This window comes from Silurus aristotelis (assembly GCF_946808225.1).
Source record: "Silurus aristotelis genome assembly, chromosome: 3".
In the NCBI taxonomy this organism is placed as follows: Eukaryota; Metazoa; Chordata; class Actinopteri; order Siluriformes; family Siluridae; genus Silurus; species Silurus aristotelis.
The window spans coordinates 12,727,987-12,754,004 of NC_139576.1; the positions used below are offsets into that span (position 1 = coordinate 12,727,987).

General features: G+C 38.2%; 1 protein-coding gene across 1 annotated transcript; it reads right to left on the reverse strand.

Moving 5' to 3' along the window:
- Positions 1-5,561: 5,561 nt before the first annotated feature.
- LOC310724150 (NXPE family member 3-like) lies at positions 5,562-22,018 on the reverse strand (the record flags this gene model as incomplete). The annotated part of the gene is made up of 6 exons (XM_083537889.1): positions 21,663-22,018; positions 19,051-19,820; positions 18,787-18,857; positions 7,711-7,908; positions 7,015-7,609; positions 5,562-5,703 (listed from the first exon to the last, which is right to left on the reverse strand). Exons 1-6 carry the CDS (start codon positions 21,753-21,755, stop codon positions 5,562-5,564), a joined length of 1,869 nt encoding a protein of 622 aa, XP_083394015.1. The 5' UTR covers positions 21,756-22,018.
- Positions 22,019-26,018: the final 4,000 nt, after the last annotated feature.

Sequence of the window (26,018 nt, forward strand, 5' to 3'; positions counted from 1 at the left end):
AAATATGTGGTAAAATCCAGGAAGAGAGAGGAAAAAAAAGGAAAATGGTACACGTATGGTCCTAACACACAGATGAAGCACGAAAAATTATCCAGGTTTACGGGAAAAACAAGGGTGGCTCGCCAGTTTCCACCAATGTTGAGCATTCCTAGCTGATTGTAGAAAGTATTCTAATTCCAGAGCTCCAAGAATTCCTCATCCAGCATCAAAGAGAGATGTCAACCAAATTGGGAAGGGGGAACACGGAAAATCTTTTGATAAAAACCTTGCGAAGACAAGGCAGGAAAATAATTTATTGCAGTAAATTCTCATTTACCCACAGTAGTATTTCAAATAATAATTTTCAATGTAATAAATGTTCAAAAGGCATCAACACATTTACTGACACTCATTTCTTTTTTTCACATTTTCCTAATTGAACATAACTATAACAATAATTACTTCTCTAATTTATCTGCGGACACTCAACTTGCTGATAGCTCATAACAGAGCATGAGACTGCATGGTTAGCAGAACAGAATGTTACACACACGACACTAATACAATTGGCAATGTACATGAAGACTTAAGCAGTAAATCAACTGTTAATTTATCACTTCACTTAGATTTTTAAACATATTTTAGAGTAATCATTCACTACAGTAGTATTTTAAAATGCCTGACTTCACAAAAGACTGAAAAACCAAGAAAGAGAAATGGTATGAAATAATCCCAGATGAACTAAGGAAAATCCGTTTCACAAAGATATCAGATAAATCAGCTTGGGTTCTCATTTAGTTCTTTTTTCTTTTTAGTACTGCTAAAAGCATGCATCTGTGCATCTGTGCTCCTTTTTTCCTGTTTAAGATTGCCCATCTGATCAGCACCAGTGATGATGCAGAGCAGTGATTAAGGGCCGAGCTACTCTTAATTATTAAATTTCATAAAATTTTCTGGTTTGTAATATTTACTAATTTCTTTTTCCAATATTTGATTCCCAAAACCTTAAAACAATACATTTAAAATATTACTTTAAATTATTGTGCATTTGAATATTTTTTTCTTTTTTTAGGTTTTGGCGCAGCTCTTAGCTCACACAGTCATAGGTGAAAAGAGAATATAGAAGAGGAGACAATACACATCTATGAGGAACCCCAGTGCTGAGGGTGAGACTGGAGGAGGTGACAGAGTGCAGATAGACAGACTGTGTTCTGTTCATATGGAAGTCCAGGGTCCAGTTGCAGAGATGTGTGCTGATATCAAGCTGTTTCAGCTTCAAGATTAGCTTGAAGGGGCTAAAGGTGTAAAAAGCTGAGCTTTAATAATATAACACCCATATAATATGGGTGGTGCTGAAGACATGGATGTGTGTTTGAGTTCAGATTGTAACAGTTCAGTATCACACAGTTGAGTGAGTGTGTATGATTTTACAGTCAGTTCTTTGTGTTGAGGAGCTTGAGGGAGAAAACTGTTGCACAGTCTGGATGTGATGGCCCAAATGCTTCGAAACCTCTTACCTGATGGTAGAAGAGTGAAGAGTGTGTGTGAGGGGTGTGTGGGGTCATTCACAAAGCTGTTTGGCTTTGCGGATGCAGCGTGTGGTGTAAATGTCCATTATAGAGGGGAGAGACTCCAATGATTTTCTTGGCTGTCCCTACAATTCTCTGTAGGGTCTTGTGATCTAAAACGGTGCAGTTCCCAAACCAGGCAGTGATGCAGCTGCTCAACATGGTCTCAATGGTCCCTCTGTAGAACATGGTTAGGAAGGAAGGGAGGGAGGGCGAGGGAGATGGGCTTTCCTCAAACTTCTCAGGAAGTGCTGCTGGGCTTTCTTGGTGATGGTGCTGGTGTTGAGTGACCAGGTAAAGTTCTCTGCCAGATAAACACCAAGGAATTTGGTGCTCTTGACGATCTCCATCTTGGAGATGTAGCAGCTATCATATGGTTTAGCTTAATGACTGTATATGTCAGTGTTAAGATGGTTCTCTAAACACATTCCTATGTTATCTGTTCAGTGTCTATAGGATCTTTACAAAGTGAGTATGTAATATATACAGGAAGTCTTTGTCTAATGACATTTCCTCTTTGACTGCCCCTCCTGCTAATTAATTTAGTTACGGTAAGTCTTGCTTCCATTAACAGATATGGGGCATTAACTATTATTATTATTATTATTATTATTATTATTATTATTATTATTATTATTATATTTTAACATCTGAGGATTCAATTATTATTATAATTATTATTATTATTATTATAATTATTATTATTATTATATTTTAACATCTGATAATTTTATCATCATTATTATTATTATATTTTCACATTGACTAATAATATGTTACACATTCTGACTGTCCACTGTCCACTTGATAAAAGAAGACTATACCTTCCTTTTCCGGTTTGTCTGAATTGTTGCAGGAAAACACGAACAAATCCGCAAACACAACAACAATTTAGACAAACCAGAAAAGGAAGGTATAGTTTGAGAATGGAACACTTACCGATCAATTGACAAGACACCTGTCATTCAAGATATACAGATAGTACAACAGTCTTTTTTTTTCCTCGATATTTTTATTAAGCAATATTTAGCCATATACAATCAATGTGGCAATAACAAGTACAATTTACATTAAAATACACTGAACAGGTGCATGAAAATACAAATATTTTCAAGTCAAGTCAAGTCAAGTTCTATAGTACTTTTTACAACAGACATTGTCTCAAAGCAGATTTACAGAAATCAAGGTTAAGGTGAATGGTGTGCATTTATCCCTGATGAGCAAGCCTGTGGCAAGAAAAAACTCCCTTAGATGTTATGAGGAAGAAACCTTGAGAGGAACCAGACTCAAAAGGGGAAACCATCCTCATTTGGATGACATCAAGAGTTTGATCATCAATCTTTCAACAATACAGAACACTAGAGAGTGAGAACTAATATGAGTACTGGAGTATAGGATTATAAGTAATGTTCTTTCTACAGTCTTCTACAGTCTTTATGGTTATAAAACTAAGAGCTACTGAGCTCAACATTTGCGATCATCACAGATCCAGCACCAGCTTCTCCATGCCAGAGAGTTTTAACACTCCAGGAGGTCCAATGTCAAAACTCCACACATGTAGTGGGATCCAATTGGCACTGGTACGTCCCTAGATGGTACGCGATGTTTGGGAGTTCGGCATCTACTTCTGCAAAGGTCCATAATCTTCATGAGGTGGGACGTGACTGGAGCTGGCCAAACCTCAGGATGCCTCGGGATGGGGAGAAAAAGAGAAGATAATATTGTCATGATATTAACAGCACAAGTGGATAATGTGCATGTGAATCAGATATTCTGGAGCACAAGGTTATGATGTGAGACGTATGTTATTTGTAGGCTTTGCTAAAAAGCTAAGTTTTTAATCTACACTTAAACTGGGAGAGTTTGTCTGAGCCACGAACACTGTCAGGAAGACTATTCCAAAGTTTAGGAGCTAAATGTGAGAATGATCTACCGCCTTTAGTGGACTTTGCTATTCTAGGAACTAGTAAAAGTCCAGAGTTTGAGATCAGGGAGCGTGACGGATTGTAGCGTGTTAAAAGACTGGATAGATACATGGGGGCCAAACCATTTAGGGCTTTATAAGTAATATATTCACATATATTTAGGGTAAAGAGGGGAAAAAATATTTATAAATAAATAAAATTTATAATAATAATAATAATATTATTATTATTAATAATAATAATAATAATAATAATAATAATAAAATTAAATAAAAAAAGATACAAATAAACAGGGCTATGGTTTATTCTGTAAATCATATTTTTCTATGAAGCACAAAAGATTCAATGCATTTTTCTTTTTAATCACTTTAAGGGCTTTTGTGAAAGAAATAAACTCATTATAAAATGCAAAAAACTTTGGTTTTACTTTCAAGTATTTTGATTTGTGTATATAAAATTTTCCCATCAGAAGTAGATTATTAACAAGAAAGTTGTCTTTGTTATTGTTCATTACAAGACCAAAGATAATGTCCTTCACAGTCAAAGTTCTTAGATGGGGAACCTTTAGGTAAAGCCAGTTATGGATATCAGACCATAAAGCATCAGTCTGCGGCTGGAGAAAGTGGGAATGTATGTGTAAAAGTGTACAAACTAATCTTTATGTCATGATATACTGCAGCATCTTCAACATTACTGCATATGAATGTCCTTTCTCAAAGTAGCTTTGAATTAATTACATTTTCTTTTTGCTTGCCAATGTTTACTTCTTTTATTTTCTTATGTTTAAAAGTGCACTAATCGAAATAAAAAAAAAAAATAGTTTAAAGTAATCTGAGAACTTTACACATGTACAAGAAACAAAGTTATAAGATTTCATACTTCCTGTGTTTTCACATTTGTTGTTTTGTTTTCGGATTTGTTAGTGTTTTCTAATTGGTTAATTTGTTTTCTGATTTGTTAATATGTTTTGAACAGCTTGGCCACCGTAGCTTTTATATTTAATTATGTGATAATCATTCTCTATGACCATTATTCTGAACTTTTAAGAACTATTACTAAACCCTCCCCCACCCAGCATTTGAGAAGGCAGATTAAACCTCGGCTGTTCTCCTGCCTAAAAACAAATATAAGATATAAACAGGATAATCTGGTTTGTCAAGTCAAGTTTATTTCCATAGCACTTATCACAACAGACATTGTCTTAAAGCAGCTTTACAGAATTTAACAGTTAAGGTGAACGATGTGCATTTGTCCCTGATGAGCAAGCCATGGTGTCTATGGCAAGAAAAAACTCCCTTAGATGTTATGAGGAAGAAACCTTGAGAGGAACCCGACTCAAAAGAAATGAGGAATCCATCCTCATTCGGGTGACATCAAGAGTGTGATTATAATCTTTAAACAATACAGAACACTGTTGAGTGAGAACTAACATGAGCACTGGAATGTAAGATTATAAGTAAAGTCCTTTCTACAGTCTTATACAGTCATTTAAGAGTATGGAACCAGGAGCTAAATAGCAACTTATAAAATAGCTCAACATTTGCGATCATCATGGTTCGCTGGTGGTCTAGTGGTTAGGATGCGGCGCTCTCAACGCTGCGGCCCAGGTTCAATCCCCGGTCAGGGAACAACCCAGGCCACTCTTAGTGCCGGTCCCAAGCGCAGATAAATGGGGAGGGTTGCGTTAGGAAGGGCATGCAGCGTAAAAACGTGCCAAATCAAACATGCAGACGGTCCACTGTGGCGACCCCTGATGGGAGAAGCCAAAAGGAGTTTTTTATAGATCCAACACCAGCTTCTCTATGCCAGAGCCTTTAAACACTCAAAGAGGTCCAATCTTCAACTTCCACATGAAGTGGGATCCAAATGGCGCTGGTACATCTACAGATTTCAGGAAGTTTGCAGGGTCGGCATCTATTTCTTTAAAGGTCAACAATCTTTGATTAACTGTCGGGTATTAATATTTGATGTCAAAAGATGCTAATTTTGTGCTTATTTCTCTGTAATTATGAAGTGTGGAACTGAGAGACGTTGTAGTGGGCTTTTTTTACCAGGGCTGTTTTACCAGGTCTCTCTTACCAGGGCTGGCTTACCTGGGTGTCTTCGTACCGGGCTGCTGTCTTATCGAGCTGTCTACTTGCTGGCCTACCTTTGGGTTGCTTGGCTGCTTTGCTTGGCTGTCTAGCTTTTTGGTTGCTTTGCTGCCTGGCTGCCATGTGGTCTGCGGGTCACTAAAGCGCGGAAGGAGCGACATATTGCATGGATTACTGGATTAGCCACGGAGCTAAGTGCTAGCGCTTTTGCGAACTGTGTGCTAGTGTTAGTGTGTCTGTTTCAGTGCTCCACACTGTGACAGTCTGCTGAGAGGTGACCTGAGAAACTGCTGCTATACATATCTGTTTATCTGAGGAGTTTGAAGACCTGGATGGTACCCAAAAGTTAGTGGAATGCTAAGAGGTCATGTGCTTATTTGATGAGTTTATTGAATGGATTTGACTGTTTTTTACTTTTCCTTTTTTATGATCTCCTATCCTGTGGATAGGAGATCATTAGAGTTAGGTCCTCAGCCCTGGGGTCCAAGCATTCTTGTGTGGTATAATGTGTGGTGTTTGATGTATTTTTAAGAGTTCTTAATAAACTGTGTGTGTTATACCGCTGTAGACGAACCTGAGTGTCTTGTGCATTTCTTTATAAAGGGTTATCCCTGGTAACTGAGCCCCCGGGGTGGCGTAGTCTGTTTTTACTAGTAATTCTTAAATCTAGTTCTTACATTTTATTGTTAAAATCTTTTTTGTCCTAAATTTCTTGATTTTCGGGAACAAATTGGACGTGCCACATTATGACCGGGGAAAAGGGGACCCCTTTATAATAGTACATATTCACTCGAATATGCTCATGTATTCAGACTTAATAACCATCAGTTACATTACTTTGAGTGCGTTCAAATGCATTTCTCTACATTGATTATTTATTTTTTGCTGTGTGAAAACAATTCAAAAAAATCGCCTTGCTGTAAATGTAAAATGTTATGTAAAATATTTATTATGTATGAATCGTTGTTGATTGGTTATTGCAAGACCTGGATCCAGGATTAGAATATTGGTTTGTTTAAAGTGTAAAAACTTGAAAAGATATCAATGCCACATATTATGAATAAGACAAAATAACTTTCATCAGTAGTGAAATTTTTTATTTTTTCATGTTTATGGTTACTGTCTGGACTATATCAGAACAGTATTTTAATGTAATTACAACAGCTCCAAGAAATATTTAATTTGCCATCCAAACAATTCTACAGATACCTCCAAATTAGACATTATACACAAAACTATTAAAAGCTCTCTCTCTCTCTCTCTCTCTCTCTCTCTCTCTCTCTCTCTCTATATATATATATATATATATATATATATATATATATATATATATATATATAAAGACTTAAACTCTTGATTTCTTGTTATGAAATATGGCATTAAACTATATAACTTTAACACTTCTTGATCCCCTTAAATATATAAAATGTTTATATAAAAATTATATACAATGAAACATACAGTATGTAAAACAACTTTTTAAATGGTTTTATGTTTTTTTTAAAGTGGCAGATTTTGGAGAGGATCAGATCAATCATATTTTTAACAATGGGGCGGGGTGGATGTATGTCATGAGGTAGATTGTGAGCCAGCGTCATCTCCCAGGCATCTAGTATGTGTATGTTAAGTCCATGGAACATAGCACGAAGTACAGTATCCTGCTGCTGAGCGAACCAGTCACTGTTTGACAGGCTGATCTGTAAGTTCAGTTTCCTCATGTTGGCAGAACGGATCACCACTAAAGTAGTAGGCTCACGTTTCAGCAGCTGCAACAAGGCCCTGCGGATGTGCCGGAGGCGCCGTATATATATCTCAATAGGGTACGTGTTAAAGTGGGCCCCAATACTTACAAGAATTACAGTGTTTGGTCCACCCTCAATCCGATCAAGCTCATTTGCTACATAGCGCAGCTCAGAAGAGAACAATGTAGTAAAAAAGATGGGTGGTCCATGGCAACGGAAGCTGATCATAATGTTGTTCTTGCTGTCCACAGCCATAAACGGTCCTGCTTTTTTAGGACTGTAAAGATTCACCTGTTTCAGGTCTGTGGAAGTTGGACAGTGGAGAGAAAAAAAACCCAAATGCTTGAATGGAAAAAGAATATAAAAAAACAAATTATTGACATTTTTAATAATTTTCTCTTACTTGGAACAACTGCAGTGAGGTATTCAAACCACTGTCGTATAGTTGAGTCTCCAAACATGTATACAACCTTTCCTCTAAGACACTTTGTTATGGCTGTTGGGTTATTAAACTGGTGCATATCCTGGCCTTTTAAAGGTCTCCAAGTATTTTTATAGTAATATCCAGAGGCAGTTTGATTATTTTTTACCTGGATTTGTCCTTTCAGGGAAGAAAAATGATATAATGTAATTATATGATATAATTATAATAATGTAATAATAAAATAATATAAAATATTTTGTTCATATACAATATTATTTGAAAATGTGAATTTAAATAATAGACTCATTCTTTTGAAAAATGCATTCTCAACCGACTGCATTTTAATTTTCACCACTGTTTACCTTGGAGTCACATGTCAATTGTGGCTTTCAGTAGAGCCAATTCTTTCACTTGAGGCTAGAAATTGCCCCAAACCCACAAAACAACAGTCACTGACATTATCAACAACCTCCTCTGGGCAGGATAAAGGTGTCACAATTTGAGGTCGACCGATTTTACCAATACCTGTATCTTGGTTTGATAGTAGTTGCCGATAACCAATTAAACAACCAATAGTTTTAAAAATAGATACTGAATTAAAAAAAGAAACAACTCTCCATGTAAAATTTTACTGTATTGCGGAAAAAAAAAAAAAAACAGTACTGAATCATGAATGGGCTAAATGAAAAAAATATACAAATATCTTAATGAATAAATATAGTGATAATTATTTAATGATAAATTATAAAGAATAAATAAAATATAGCGCTCTCCGTGCAATGAGTGCTCTCTGTGCAGCATCGTGTAAAAACAAAAAACATGGGGTGTCCTTAATTGCTCTCATAATGACACCGGACTTTCTCAGCCGCTCCAGCAACGGACGCAAGCTGGAAAAACTATCGATCTCCTTTTTTTCCCGATAGCCAATAGTCCAGCAATCAACGGATGAATCGGTCAACCTCTAGTCACAATTCCCTATTAAAAAAAAACATTAGGAACAAAAATATAGAGGCCATAACACAAGATGCATACCAATCAGCAGCAGTAAGAATTGCCAGAGTGGAATACAAAGAGAAATATAGAAATGAGCCCCAAATGTTTTAAAATCAAAATTAACTTTCTTTCGGCACGTTTTTGGCACGTTTTTACGCTGGATGCCCTTCCTAACGCAACCCTCCCCATTTATCTGGGCTTGGGACCAGCACTAAGAGTGGCTGGGGTTGTTTGATGATGTCAGTGGGTTGCTGCCTTGCTGCCAAAAATAAAAGTGTTTAATTAAAAAATGGAAAATAAATTGAGATAATTTACATTTTATTAGTATTTGGTGTGGCTTTCAGTGTTTCAGTGCAAAGCTTTCAGTGTGAGGTTGTGGAAGACAATTTCTGCCATAGGCCAAAAGGTAATTATACTGCATCAGCAATGTCTCTCCCAGGAAAAGATTTCTAAAACAGACTGTGGTTTAAAATTGTGCTGTTTAAGCTAGTTTCAAAAAGTACAAATAAACTAGCAATGTTCTGGATTGTAGATGCAGTGATTGGCCAAGAAATCTTCATGTAGTGCATTGGTCCCCAAACTTTTTTGCGCCACGGACCGGTTTAATGTCAGACAATATTTTCACAATATTTGCCTTTAAGGCGTGGCAGATAAATACAACAAAAAAAATTATACAACCGGCATAAAAACTGCTATTTTCTCAATATAATAGGAGAGAATCTGGTAAAATTCCAAAATAAAACATTGTTCAGAATCAGATAAAACTAAATAAAAAATTAATAAAACGAAAATAATGTAAGTTATGTATTCTTTCTGTGCGGCACGGTACCAAATGACCCACGGACCGGTTCTGGTCCACAGCCCGAGGGTTGGGGACCACTGATGTAGTGGATAAAGAACATATTGCTATAAAGTGCTATAAACAGTGAACTGGTGGAAACCAGAGGGATCCAGGTACACTAATTTACTGTCTAGAAATGTCTGGGCAGAAGTGGTTTTCATAAAAGAATTGCATCCATAAAGCCATACCTCCAATATGGAAACAGGGCTAAGTGACTCAACTATAAACAAAAACATAGGAACAGAAAAATGGCAGCAGTTACACTGGACAGAGTCAAAATCTTCAATATTTGGCCATAACAAAAAACAAGTGTGCTAAAGGGCTAAAGAGCAGGACACTGAGTACTGCAGGCAATTTTATGATCAAACTCTTGATGTCACCCAAATGAGGATGGTTCCCCTTTTGAGTCTGGTTCCTCTCAAGGTTTCTTTCTCATTACATCTAAGGGAGTTTTTCCTTGCCACAGTCGCCACGGCTTGCTCATCAGGGATAAATGCAAAAAGCTGCTTTGAGACAATGTCTGTTGTGAAAAGCGCTATAGAAATAAACTTGACTTGACTCGACTATTGACGCATGGTGGAGGTTCCTTGCAAGTTTGAGGCTGCTTTTCTGCAAATGGAGTTGGAGATTTGGCTAGAGGCAGATACTTATCCATCATGCAACACCATCATGGAGGCATCTGACCTTCCCAAAATGTATTCTGCAGCAGGACAATGATCACAAACATACAGCTAATGGCATTAAGATCTATCTAACTCTGGCATACAGAACAACAGGTAGTCCTGGAAGTAATAGCTTTGACCTCCACAGAGTTCTGATCTCAACATTATTGAGTCTGTCTTAGATTACATGAAGGGACAGAAGAATTTCAGGAAGCCTACGTTCATAGACGGTCTGTGGTTAGTTCTGTGGCCAAGTTCCTTAAAAAAACTGTACATAAACGTGCAAGCATACCTAAAAGATATATATATATATATGTATATATATATATATATATATATATATATATATATATATATATATATATATATATACACACACACACAGTGTTGTGCTCGTTACTATTTTTCAGTAACTAGGTACAGTTACTCGTTACTTCATTCAAAAAGTAACTCTGTTACTTTGTTGATTACTTACACCAAAAAGTAATGCGTTACTGTTAAAAGTAACTTTTTAGTTTTTTTTTTTTAAAGAACCTTCTTTAATGTTCCCATTAATGCCCTTTTATGCGTTATGATCTATACAAACACAAAACTGACTTAAACACAAAGTAATTTTTAAACACTTTTATTTAAGTCAGGCCAGCACAAACTGAATATATCACAAGGATTTCTGAAATAAATAACAAAACAAGCTGAATTATATATTCACTATCAAAAACTAAAGTGGCTTCTGCTGTTCTGTTAAACTCTTAAAAATGTTCCTTTCACAGCTGAAGTATTTAAAACTATCAACAATGTAGAACAGAACACCGGGTTAGCTTTTAGCTACTAGCTCCTCAGGCATGGAGATTCTGGAGAAGCTTCAACAGATTGAAGGTGCTGTTTATCGCAGTAGATACGAGCTTCGAACCAGAAAGACACAACTTACATTTGACTTAAAAGTTTTTGTCTTTATACTCAACTAAAGTGAAATAATGGGCATATTTCCACTTTGAGAAACTCGTCTTGCTCTCGCCTTGACTCGCCATTACTGCCGCACAGACCCGAATAAACGGAGACACGCCCACAGTGCGTCTTCTTCGTGTTTACAGTGGTTTATCCACCAACCGTACAATGCGACGCTGCTGTAGGCTGTAGTCTACACTTCAGCCTAATTTAATTCATTTAAAAAAGTAACGGGTAATGCACCATACGGTAAAAAAGTAACGCGTTACAGTATTAGTTACTGTAAAAAGTAACGCGTTACTGCCCAACACTGTGTGTGTGTGTGTGTGTGTGTGTGTATATATATATATATATATATATATATATATATATATATATATATATATATATATATATATATATATATATATATATATATATATATATATATACACACACATACATATATACATACACACACATTTTGCTGGTCACAATACATATCAAAAAACGGTGGAAAAACGGGTTACTAAAAACATTTTATAAATAAATAGGTTAATTGGCAACAGGTCAGTAACCTAATTGGCTATAGATAGTGAATCTAGGTTCACCAATCTCTAAAGGACTGTGTTTACAAATTGTGGAACAATTCCAGAATCATTTAAATTGGACTGAAAAGTGAAAGTGAAAAACTCTTCTGTACTCAGACCAATCAAAATTTTAATTTTGTTTGGATGCCGTGTCCTCTTTCTAAAGAGGAGAGGGACCATGCAACTTTCTAGCTAAACAATCTGGATGCTCAACTGGCACCATTTGATAACATTTGGTGTCTCATGATATGAAAAAAATATGACGAAGACCGAGAACTGTTGAGCAGCTAGAATCCTGTATCATACACAACTTTCCTCAACCAAAAACTTGTTTTAGCAAGTGGTTTCCAAAATCTTTAGATGCTTACAAACTATTGTTTAAAAAAGGGTATGTTACGCAGTGGTAATCATGGCCCTGTCCCATCTTTTCTTCGATGTATTGTTGCCATCAAATTCAAAATTACTATATTTTAAAATAGTACATGTTTAAATTTTGTATTTGTTTTATTTGTTCTACTATAAATTAATCTGTATGGTTTATGAGATTTGGAAACACCTTCTCCTATATTTATTATTTTCAACATTGTACATTAATACTGAAGGCATCTAAACTATGAAAGAACATTTATGGAATTATGTAGTAAACAAAACATCTGAATAAGTTTTTTAGTTTAGGTTATCTAAAGTAGGTATATTTAGCTTTGATGATTGCTTGGCACACTCTCGGCATTCTCTCATTAGATTCACAAGGAAGTCAACTGAAATGTTTTTTAACATGTGCGCTGTCAGTAGTTAATTTGTGACATTTCTTGCCTTCTCAATGTGCTTTACCACATCAGCTGTCTTGTGCAGAGGAAAGGGTGAGTAGATAGTCAATAGCCCTATTAGTAATACTAATAGTGCAAAGGTAGTCCTGTGAATTAAAAAACATTCCAGGTGACTACCTCATGAATCTAATGAGAGAATGCATTTCTCACCCAAAACATGGGTTTTTTGAAGGACTGGCTGACCTTCATTTAATTTTCATTTGCAATGAAGGTCAATCAACCAGAAAAATCTCAAGAACTTTAAATGTATCCCCAAATGCAGTATCCACAACCATCAAACACTATGATTGTCTCATGAGGACCACTCCAAAAAAAGAAAGACCAAGGCTATCCATGAGGTAGCCAAAGAAAACCTGAGAAAACTCTAATTTACATAAATGGTTCTTGGAGTTCACATGGCAGACATATTTTAACATCCACTGTTCAGAGAAGACTGAGCAGGTCAGGCCTTCTTGGTCAAATTGTGGCAAAGAAACCTTTACTTCGGACAAAGTGCAGAAGTGACGTGTTTATACCAAGAAATACAAGGAATGGACATTAGATCAGTCAAAAACTGTTCTAGTGTGGACATGCTGTGCTGGTTATGCTGTTGGTGATTTAGTCTAAATTGACACTTAACCAGCTTTACTGGCACAGCATTTCCAGGCGATGTGCTTTCTTTTCTGTTTTGCCCTAGGACTATAATTTGTTTTCTAACAGGATAATGACCCCAAACATACAGGGTCATCTCAATAAATTTTAACATCATAAAAAAGTTGATTTTAATACAATACAAAAAGTCTCAGTCTGGTTCTGGCTACAAAATCATGGGGAAGACCGCTGACTTGACAGTTGTCCAGAAGACAATCATTGACACCATGCACATGGAGGGTAAGACACAAAAGGTTATTGCTAAAGACGCTGGCTGTTCATAGAGTGCTGTATCCAAGCACATTAATGGAAAGTTGAGAGAAAGGAAAACATGTGGTACAAAAAGGTGAAACGAAGCAGATTCAAGAATTTGGGGGAGATTCACAAAGAGTGGACTGCAGCAGCCAAAAGCACCAAAAGTTGGTTAAATGACCATGGTGTTGGTGTGCTTGACTGGCCAGCAAACTCACCAAACCTGAACCCCATAGAGAATCTATGGGGTACTGTCTAGAGAAAAATAAGAAACAAGAGACCAAAAAAATGCAAATGAGCTGAAGGCCACTGTCAAAGAAACATGGGCTTCCACACCACCTTAGCAGTGCCACAGACTGATCACCTCCATGCCATGCTAAATTGCGGCAGTAATTGAAGCAAAGGGTGTTTGATGAATCTATATAATATACAAGTTTCACTTTTTGTATTGAAATACTAAAATTTATCAACCTTTGAATGATATAAAAAAATTTTGAGATGCACCTGTACATACACACAGCATCTTGCAAAAGTGAGAATGGCATTCACTAAATTCCAGGGATTTTAATACTGTGACATAACATGGCCATTTCTGGAGGTCTTTTAAAACAACCCTTTACTAAAAAATAAATAAGAGAGCACCAATCATGCACAGAATACTAGGAATAGCTCCAATAGATAAAACTGAAAAAAAGCATACCTGTGATGGATAATAAAGGACAACACTTTCTATGTAATGTGACATTTCACTCCAGAAAAGTGATGGTTTGGACATGAGAAAATTCTGTAACAGTTTTTTTATAAACATCTTATATCTCTTGTTCTTTTTGAGTAAATTAAGTAATGTATGAAATTATGGATAAATGTGAGAGTTTTTACAGGCAATGGTTGTGGAAAAAACTGAGATTAATAAAAACTGATCTTTAACTGAAGATTAGATATGATAGGACTGATGTAAAGCTTATTAAAGTGAAATAGGTATTCCATACCTAAATAGGACAGGTGTCTGGACTTACAACAATACGAATGTAATTGTTACAGTGCACAGTGTTAACATGAAACACCTATAATCACAGGTATCGTCTCCGAGTGGCTTCGTAAGAAGCATTTCAAGATCCTGGAGTGGCCTAGCCAGTCTCGGGATCTCAACCCCATAGAAAATCTTTGGAGGGAGTTGAAAATCTGTGTTGCCCAGTGACAGCCCCTCATCACTGCTCTAGAGAAGATCTGCATGGAGGAATGGGCCAAACTACCAGCAACAGTGTGTAAAAACCTTGTGGAGACTTACAGAATACTTTTCTGTTCTGTAAATCTCTGTCATTCCCATCAAAGGGTATATAACAGTATTGAGATGAACTTTTGTTATTGACCAAATCTTCTTCTTCTTCTTTCGGCTGCCCCTATTAGGGGTCGCCACAGCGGATCATCCGTCTCCATACCACCCTGTCCTCTACATCTGCCTCTTTCACACCAACTACCTGCATGTCTTCCCTCACCACATCCATGAACCTCCTCCTTGGCCTTCCTCTTTTCCTCCTACCTGGTGGCTCCATCTTCAGCATTTTTCTACCAATATAATTCATGTCCCTTCTCTGCACATGTCCAAAACCATCTCAATCTCGCCTCCCTCACCTTGTCACCAAAACATCCTACATGTGCTGTCCCTCTAATAAACTCTTTTCTAATCTTGTCCATCCTCGTCACTCCCAACGAAAACCTTAACATCTTCAGCTCTGCTACCTCCAGCTTCACCTCCTGTCTTTTACTCAATGCCACTGTCTCTAATCCATACAACATCGCAGGTCTCACCACAGTCCTATAAACTTTCTCTTTCATTCTTGCAGATACCCTACTATCACAAATCACTCCTGTCACTCTTCTCCACCCACTCCACCCTGCCTGCACTCTTTTCTTTACTTCTCTTACACACTCTCCATTACTTTGCACTGTTGACCCCAGGTACCTGAACTCCTCCACCTTCTCCACCTCTTCTCCCTGCAACCGCATCACTCCACTGCCCTCCCTCTCATTCACACACATGTACTCTGTCTTACTCCTACTGACTTTTATTCCCCTTCTCTCCAGTGCATATCTCCACCTCACCAGGCTCTTCTCAACCTGCTCTCTACTCTCACCACAAATCACAATATCATCTGCAAACATCATAGTCCAGGGAGACTCCTGTCTGACCTCGTCCGTCAACTTGTCCATCACCACTGCAAACAGGAAAGGGCTCAGGGCCGATCCTTGATGCAGTCCAACCTTCACCCTGAACCAGTCTGTCGTACCTACTGCACACTTCACTGCCATCACACTGTCCTCATACATGTCCTGCACCACCCTCACATACTTCTCTGACACACCTGACTTCCTCATACAATACCACAACTCCTCTCTCGGCACCCTGTCGTACGCTTTCTCTAAATCCACAAATACACAATGCAATTCCTTCTGTCCTTCTCTATACTTCTCCATCAACATCCTCGAAGCAAATAAGGCATCTGTGGTGCTCTTCCTCGGCATGAAGCCATACTGTTGCTCACAGATGGTCACCTCTTCTCTCAGCCTGGCTTCCACTACTCTTTTCCATAACTTCATGGTGTGACTGATCAACTTAGTTCCCCTGTAGTTACTGCAGGTCTGCACATCTCCCTTATGCTTAAAGATCGGTACCAGCACACTCCTTTTCCATTCCTCAGGCATCATCTCCCCTTCCAGAATCCTGTTAAACAATCTGGTTAAAAACTCCACTGCCATCTCTCCTAAACATCTCCACGCTTCTACCGGTATGTCATCTGGTCCAACCGACTTTCCATTCTTCATCCTCTTAATCGCTGCTCTCACTTCCTCCTTACTAATCCTATCTACATCCTGCTTCACCAACTCCACATCCTCCAATCTTCTCTCTCTCTGATTTTCCTCATTCATCAGCTGTTCAAAATACTCCCTCCATCTTCTCAACACACTCTCCTCACTAGTCAACACATTTCCCTCTCCATCCTTTATTGCTCTAACTTGCAGTACATCCTTCCCAGCTCGGTCCCTCTGCCTGGCCAATCGGTATAAATCCTTTTCTCCTTCCTTAGTGTCCAACCTCTTATACAGTTCCTCATATGCCTTTTCCTTGGCTTTCGCCACATCCCTTTTTACCTGCTGCCGCATCTCCTTGTACTCCTGCCTACTTTTCTCATTACTTTGTCGATCCCACTTCTGTTTTGCCAACCTCTTTCCGCTAATGCTCTCCTGCACTTTCTCATTCCACCACCACGTCTCCTTGTCTTGCTTTCTATTTCCAGATGTCACACCAAGTACTTTTCTAGCTGCCTCCCTTATCACTCCTGCAGTAGTTGCCCAATCATCCGGCACCTCTTTACCACCACCAAGCCCCTGTCTGACCTCTTCCCTGAACCTCACACTACTCTCTTCCTCCTTCAGTTTCCACCATCTTATTCTTCTTTCAATCCTACTTCTTCGCCTCCAAAACCATCCTACAGACCACCATCCGATGCTGTCTAGCTACACTGTCCCCCGCCAACACCTTACAGTCTCCAATCTCCTTCAGGTTGCATCTCCTACACAGAACATAATCCACCTGTGTGCACCTTCCTTCACTCTTATACGTCACCCTATGATCTTCCTTCTTCTTAAAAAACGTGTTCACCACTGCCATTTCCATCCTTTTGGCAAAATCTACCACCATCTGCCCTTCCACTTTTCTCTCCTTAAAACCATACCTACCCATCACCTCCTCATCACCTCTGTTCCCTTCACCTACATGCCCATTAAAGTCTGCCCCAATCACCAATCGTTCTTTCCTAGGTACACCATCTACCACTTCATCTAATTCACTCCAGAATCTTTCCTTCTCCTCCATCTTACAGCCAACTTGTGGAGCATAGGCACTGATGACATTTATCATCATCCCTTCAACTTCCACCTTCACGATCATCACCCTATCAGAAACTCTCTTCACCTCCACTACACTCTTACTGTACTCTTCCTTCAGAATCACCCCTACACCATTTCTCTTCCCATCCACACCATGATAAAACAGTTTAAACCCACCTCCAATGTTCCTGGCCTTACTCCCTTTGTACTTGGTCTCCTGAACACAGCATATCTACCTTTCTCCTCTCCATCATATCAGTCTTACACTCTTACTATTAACTATTTCTGTAACAATGCAACTGCAATTCTAAATCAACACTTATATCACACCAAAGTATAAATCTCAACATAAAATAGTAGTGGGCCCACTCACACAAGCAAACACTCACTCACACAGCCTGTGTCGTTGCTGGTGTGCGTTGTGGCCTTTGAAAAAGTTTAAACTGGCCTCTTTACTCAAATGAGCCAAAACAAAACCAATAACATGTACCTGTGCTCCGGTGATCACTCACAGTCTAAGCAGAGACCTCACACACGATCCTCTGCGAATAGTGCTACGTTTCCCGCGAGCCAAGGCAAACCAAACAGTCTTGATGAAAGCACGTGTTCTCCACCGAGTGCTTTTCACTTGCCCGATCACAACCTGAACTCAAACTGATCTCTCTAAGGGTCCAATTCAAGGTATTAAATAGCGCAACGCCACTGTAATACGCAAAATGCAGTATATCAGCCCCGTAACGTTACGTAGACGCCTTCCATATCAACACAACGGGCGGTTTCTACTCAAAGGCAAAAAGTCTCACCAACAGTTGATAAGACGAAAACCAGTCCGTTAACACATCTCCTGGGTTAACATTTATGCATAAACAAACAAACAAAACACTTTTACAAAGAAAACCAAACCAATATAACACGCGTTTAGCGGTTATTTTACTTTTTCCCAGCACGAGCGATTCTGCTTCAGAACTCTCTCGAACGTGACTCGTCTCTCTTTCTCTCATTTGATTGACTCATTAACCACCAATCACATTACACTCTCATATGCATGGGTGGGTATAAAATAATTAACCCCCAATCACAAAAAAGATAAAACTAGGTAGTAACCAGCACATTTAAACCAAACTTTAGTGAATACAAGGGGTTTCCCTTGTTAAAATGTTAATCTCTTTAAACACAAATTATCTGAATAGTGCAGTTATTTAAAATGAGCTTTTAAATAATTATGACTATAGATTTTATATATACATATGTTTAATAAAAGAAACCTAACTAGTAAGAGGGTTACATATCTATGATGAAAATTAGATAGATAGATAGATAGATAGATAGATAGATAGATAGATAGATAGATAGATAGATAGATAGATAGATAGATAGATAGATAGATAGATAGATAGATAGATAGATAGATAGCATTACATTGGGACAAAAAAAAAATCACAACTTACCTTCTTCTGCAGGTATTACTGTTACATTGCCCATCCCTGATGAATGTATAGGAACTTTGAGATTTATCCCACTGAAACACATTTTTAAGTGTTATTTTTATATGGGGATAGCAAAACTGTCTCATTAGTCATTAAAAGAAAATAGTTGTATTTTCTTTTATAATTGTACTCTCATTTGAACAAAACAAATTTCTCAAGTATTGACTATTCTTTTTTCTTTCATTTAACTTATTTTATTTTCCATTTACAAAAATGCCGTCTTACCTCTGAAAAAACTGTGCACCATAATTTGTTATAAGGTTTCCCTTCATGTCAGCTCTAAAATGTGTAACTCGTGCATCACAGCCTAGTGTTTTGGGCTTATAGCAGTACCAGGGTTCTCCAGTTAAAATGTCAGTGTAGTTGCAAAGTGGATCCTGGTTGAGCGGTAAGCACAAGTTGCACACAGTGGTCTCTGAGGCAGCACCAGAGCGGAACATACTCTTAAAAACCCCCCTATCAGGTTTCTCTTCTTGCAGCCGCTTAAGCACAAACACTGCTTCACTTGAGTGCACCATGGTGATTTGTACCCACACTACACCAACCCACAGCAGTGGGAAAATCACTGTATAGTTACCATCTTTGTGGTCATGCACCTTCCCTGCAACTCCAGCACCCAGCTCTGGTGAATGGAGTCGAGCTATCAGAAAATCTCCACCATGCTTCTTAGGCAGGCCCAGAAAGTTCTGCATATGGACATTGACCACAAGCTGGCCACCTATGTGTTGCCTTGGTGGGCCATGGATCATAAAGTAGCTCTTGCAAGGGTCGCTGCTAACCTCCAAAGGCAGGCCTTGCACCACTGGACCTGGCCATGCAATGGAACTGAGCAGATCTCTCTCTTCTTTGGCCTCTTCTGCTGTGGGTTCCTTGCCAAATTGTGCACAGTAGGTGTGGTTTACTTTCAGTGGCAATAGGATTTTAGGACGCTTAAAGGCTGAGTGAATGCTGCTCTGTATTTTGTAGACGGTGGATGTTATTTGATCATTAAAATCCTGCAAGCATAAAAAATAGTTTCTTTAATACACAAGAATAATCCAATACACATTTAAGCGGTTCCCTGGTGGTCTAGTGGTTAGGATGCGGTGCTCTCACCGCTGCGGCCTGGGTTCGATCCCCAGTCAGGGAACCAACCCCAGCCATTAGGGTTGCACAAGCCCGGATAAATGAGTAGGGTTGGGTTAGGAAGGGCATGCAGCGTAAAAACATTTGCCCAATCGAACATGTGGATCCCGAACACGGATGATCCGCTGTGGCGACCCCTAATGGGAGAAGCCGAAAGAAAGTTTAAACCGATACACAATTAAAGCAGTGGGCATTAATCTTAAAGACACACCAGCAGTAATAACTAGCAATGGACTTTGTCCTCAGTACATTTTAGTGATGTGACTAGTGTGGTTGCAGGCACACGAGTTGAGGTTGGAGCCAGAGGAAGCAGACCTGGGGCTGATGTGAGTAATCAGAGTGCTCGGTTTCAGTGTCTGGTGACGTGGATAAAAAGGAGAGAGACAAAAGCCTCAGGGGAGAGACACATCAAGCAGAGCTGTCTGTGTATGCATTGGTGTAGAGATGTGTATTTCAAACTAGGTACTTTACTAAAAAGTAGGGCTGAACCATGGGAGTGTGTGTGCCTGGCATGAATACTGAAAAGGAAAGTGACGAGGCAAACATTTATGTGGAAAAAATAAAACTTTCTGCTTGGTGAAACATCAGCTGTCACCTCTTTCCACATTTACATGTACACTTTTTTGTCCTTCTGATTGAAATATTTGGTGGACTGTTTCCATGAGATGTTCTCTAATCCGATATGATGTTTACATGTGCTGGCGCTTTCAATTGGAATGACTTTGTGATATGTTTACGTTAGCCTATGTCCTGTCAACATAAGGTTCCATTTTTTCTTATGCACATTATTTGTATCTAAAGTGTTGCTCTTAATCAAGCAACAGCGTGAATTTGTAGACATACTACTGCTGGAAGATAGAAGGAAAAGACGGACGCAGGAAGCTGAGCTTTTTCATGGCTGTGCATCTCTAAGGTTCATTTCAAAATTACCCCTCCCTCCTTCAAAAAGCATGTGGATGAAGGTCCGTAGTAAGGCCTGGAGGGAGTGGTTTTCCCTTTGGCCGATACAAAACCTGACATGGATGCCAGGAGAAGAGATTTAAGAAAGTGTATTTTGTCCCTCAAGTAATGACTTATTAACTGCAGTAATTACTTCAACATGTTTAAATGGCTAATGGTTAAAATTTTTTTGCAATTTCTAATTGTGTATAGAACATGCAGACTGCCTTTAATTGCATCCCATGTATGTTGTTCATACTTTTATTTATTAAAATAAGCAATAGATGAGCAATGTCACAATAAAGATGTATCCTTTCTTGTACTCTTGAAAAAACTATGGGATGAGTAATTAATAAGGTCATCGTTGTATGTATTTATAAAACCCAAAAATCATAGCATGACAAATTGTGGTTAGATCAAATGGTTGTATAACAACAGCCAGGTCTTTGCTTGGGTTGCGCTTTGCTTGTGCTGATATCACTCAAAAATTGGCTCAATAGCCATATGTCTGTTTTAAATAGTCCATGTTTATTCTAAGAAGATCTTACAGCTGTATGCAGTTGCATGCATTGTAAATATTATTCTAAATACTCACTCTCTTCACTTATCTCAACTCTGAATATTAACCCCATAGTTTTCTAAGAATACAATTGTTAAGTTTAGGTTAATTCACAAATCACTCACTTGAGACATCCTATTAAAGTAAGTAACTTATAAGAAACAAATCAGCTGCCTCTATAGACATATTGGGCTCTGAATGAAGTTGTACTCACCTCCAAAGATTCAATGTTTCCAATGAGCACTATAAATCCTGATAGTGCCAATAGAGTAAACACAAGTAGGTATCTGGGTATCTGGCCTTCCATGAATGGGTGCCCTGATCACACCGTACAATACCAGTAAGTTATCAGCAAATCTCACTGTGAACAACTTTACCAACCTGACAAAGAGAAACTTATATGAAACACACTGAAATATGCTGAATTGTAAACCTAGTCTTATTAGATATATGGTGAATAATGCATTACTCATTTTATTTATTAACTATATTTTATACAATAAAAAATAATAATGCTTCTGAATGATGTTAATGAGGGGGAGTATGAGTAAGTTATAACTTTATCATACTCATTAACTCACGACCTTAATAAGGAGAAATTAAGTAACATTATATAGTCAAAATGTAAAATTAAATAAAGAGTGGCATGTGTATTTTTAAAAAAAATTCTTTTTATTGAAAAATCAACAATCACAGATACAAAAATGTAAACAGAAATTCTCCATTTTTCCTTTTCAAACAACAAAGAGCAAACACCCCCACCCCCCAAATCACAAACAAACCCCCAGACAAAGACCCCCCCGAACACACACACACACACACACACACACACACACACACACACACACACACACACACACACACACACATCCCCCTGTTTAAACAACTGAAGAAACAAAAGAAAGGTTATGCATACAGTCCAATTTTGACAGATTTTATCTTTATTCAGGTAACACAGGTTGCCACTTGCAAAAAAAAGTGTCAGTAGAACCCCTCAGTGTATATTTTATTTTCTCCAACTTAAGAAAAAACACCGAGAGATGGAAGGACATCCTATTGCTTTCCAGTGCAGAAAGTATGCAACGTCTGGCCAACAAAGATGAGATAGCTAAAACATCTTTGTGTACAGAACTCAGTGATACTGACTCATTGGTAGCCCCAAATATATCAGTGGGCATGGCGTCAATTGCACTCCAAATATGGAGGACATAATGCCGACAAAAACCTGTCCAGAATGCATGTAATTTCGGGCACAGAAAAAACATATGACCTAAATGACAGGGGGTAGCATGACATCTGTCACATCTGTCCTCAAACCCAGATTAGATTTTTGCTTGTTTCAATTTGGAAAGATGAATTCTGTATAAAACCTTAAACTGAATTAGACTGAGGCGGGCACAGGAAGTGGTGGGCCGTATCCTATCTACTGCCTTCTCCCATCGTTCGTCGCCAAACTGCAGCCCCAACTCCTCCTCCCATGCGGTCCTGGTTTTATCTGTATTACAGCTATTGAGAGATAAAATGAAACTGTATATCTGGGAAATCAGTTCAGTTTTTGGATATGTGCACCCCAGTAGTATATTTGAAAATTGGGCAAAGCAAGGCCACCACTGAGCCTACATCTCTGCAATAAAGTCTTACAGATTCTGGGCTGTTTTCCACCCCAAAGAAAATAATTAATGATTTTATCTGAAGAATCAAAAAAATACTTAGGTAAAAATAGTGGAAGCGATTGAAAAAAATTAAGAAACTTGGGCAGAACGTTCATTTTAACTGCTTTGATTTTTCCTGTTAAAGACAGAGGCAGATTGCTCCACCTCTGAAAATCCGACTTCATGTCTGCCATAAGCGGAGCAAGATTGGCATTAAAAAGTTTGGGTAAGGAACGGGTCACCGTGATACCAAGGTATTTAAAGCCTGAACAGTTGAATTTTAATTGGCAGATTCAGACGCTGAAGTTGTAAAGCGGTATTGTTTACCGGATAACACTCACTCTTATGGAAATTCAGTTTGTATCCCGAGAAAGAGCCAAAATCATCCAAGATAGATAAAATGACAGGAACAGAGGCTGCAGGATCCGTCACATGTAACAAAAAATCATCAGCATATAAGGACACCTTATATTCTGCCCCCTTACGAGTTATACCCTTAAAGGCTAATGAAGATATAAGTTTAATAGATAATGGCTCAATGGCAAGGGCAAATAGCAGTGGTGACAGTGGGCACCCCTGCCGGGTTCCACGCCAGAGACTGAAATAATCAGAGCTAATATTATTTATACAAACACTGGCTTGCGGAGATTTATAAAGGAGGCGGATAAAGGAGACAAATGTATCACCAAACCCAAATTTCTTTAATATTGCAAACAGGTATTCCCACTCGACTCTATCAAACGCTTTCTCAGCATCCAATGAGACTACCACCTCAGGCAAAGGAGATGACTGCTTAAAGAGTAAATTATATTGAAAAGTGTACGAGTGTTAAAAAATGAATGTCGCCCTTTTATGAATCCAGTCTGCTTCATAGATATGACGTGGTAGTACATTTTCTAACCGGGATGCAATCACTTTCGCCAGCACTTTCACGTCGCCATTCAGCAGCGACAGAGGTCTGTACGACCCGCACAGGTTGGGATGCTTGCCCTACTTCAAGAGAAGGGCTTTTGAGGCCTGATTAAAAGTGGGTGGTAGCACGCCCCGATCCAGAGATTCATTGAACACACCAAGGAGCAGCGGCGCCAATTTATCGATAAACTTCTTTTAAAAACTTAACTGGAAAACCATCTGGGCCTGGGGCTTTATTAGACTGCATTGCCTTTATTGAAGCTCTGACTTCGTCAAGAGATAGTGGAGAGTCCAAGTCCCTTAGAGAGACCGTATCAATAACAGGAAAATCGACACTTTGAAGGAGATCACCCAGTCTCTTATTATCACTACGGCATTCAGATTTATAAAGAGCAGAGTAATATGACTTAAATACTGCATTGATCCTATGGGATCGGTAATGGTAACATTTGAGTCATTATTAATCTGCGGTATTAGGCGTGATGCAGCCTGCCGTCTTAGCTGATGAGCTAACAATCTGCTTGGTTTGTCACCGTATTCATAATACAATCCACGAGTTTGTAGTAACATGCATTCAGTTTCCTTAGTGGAAAGGAAATCGCTTCTGCTTGCAACTCAACACGTTCTTTGTATAGCTCTGGAGAAGGGTTGGACGCGTAGCTCTGATCGAGTTGGCTGATAGCCGATGAAATTTCCCTGAGTTTAGCTCTGTGCTCCTGATATTTGAAAGCAGAGTACGAAACGATTTGCCCCCTGAGATCGGCTTTCAGAGTCTCCCATAATAATGAGCATGGAGTAGAGTCAAGACGATTAAACAACAAGAATTCATCAATAGCTTTAGAAATAGTCGCACAGAAATCCTTGTCTGCTAGGAGATGCGAATTAAACCGCCAAGGATATTGTGTAGGTCTATGGGTTAATCTATCTATCGCAAACACAATGACTCTGCAGTTTTAATTTAAAACACCGAAAGAGTGATAAAACTATGAGCGCTGTCTCACAGAGTGCAGGACAAATTTAAGATTTTGATTTAACTTTGTATAACACTGGTGTTTTATAAATATCATATTTATATCAGATCTAATTCTCACATCCAAAATTATCAGTAAGACGTAAGCTCTTGTCTGTGTTATAATACCTTATAAAAGATGTTTTTACATTACATTTACAGGGTTAGGAATATGCTTATACAGAAAGAATTATGACAGTGAATGTATTAAAAGGAATTTGGAAAATCCCATCTTTATCGCTGTAATTTAAAGTTATTAAAAATAGTCTGGTGGCAGGTCTTGATCAACACATTGTTGCATTCAGCTAAGATTATTCTCTAAAACATATTTACTTAAACTTAACTAACAATTTTCTGATTGTATAAGTACATTTCAGTTAAAAATCAGAATCAATGACTTACGTTTTAATATAGTTTTGTTCCTAAATATGTATTCAATATTCCCAGTAGTTCATTTTACAATGTTTCTCTCGAATGTGCTGCATCATGGAGCAGTGCATTGAAGTGTAATATAATTTAAAGGTCAAATGTGTTTTGCAGATACAGGCAAATTTTATTTGGTGGGAGAGGGGCCAAAATGGCTCTTTTTAGTCGTAAAGGTGTCCTGCAGGCGTCCTGTTGATTCTAATCTATGTTGCTTAAAACTGATGCTTTAAACAATCAGATTGCATGTTTTTCAAATTACGTGTAAGAAATTAGAGAGGAGGATTTATATCTAAGTAAAGAAAAGATGTCATGAATGTGTGTGTTGCCATGAAGGTTTTAATTTCAACTCACAGAAACGTGCACCGCATTATTAACGCAGTCATTAACGCGTTCATTTTGACAACACTAAGCTAAACAATATGAAACAGTAACATGTTCAAGGTCTAACATGGATATAAAGTCCAATTGGAGCTTAAGCTGCAGCACTAATTTGTACATGTTTCATATGTTTTATGTTCATGGTTTAAGTATTTTCAGAGCATAATCTAGACACCTTCACAATTCTTAGTAC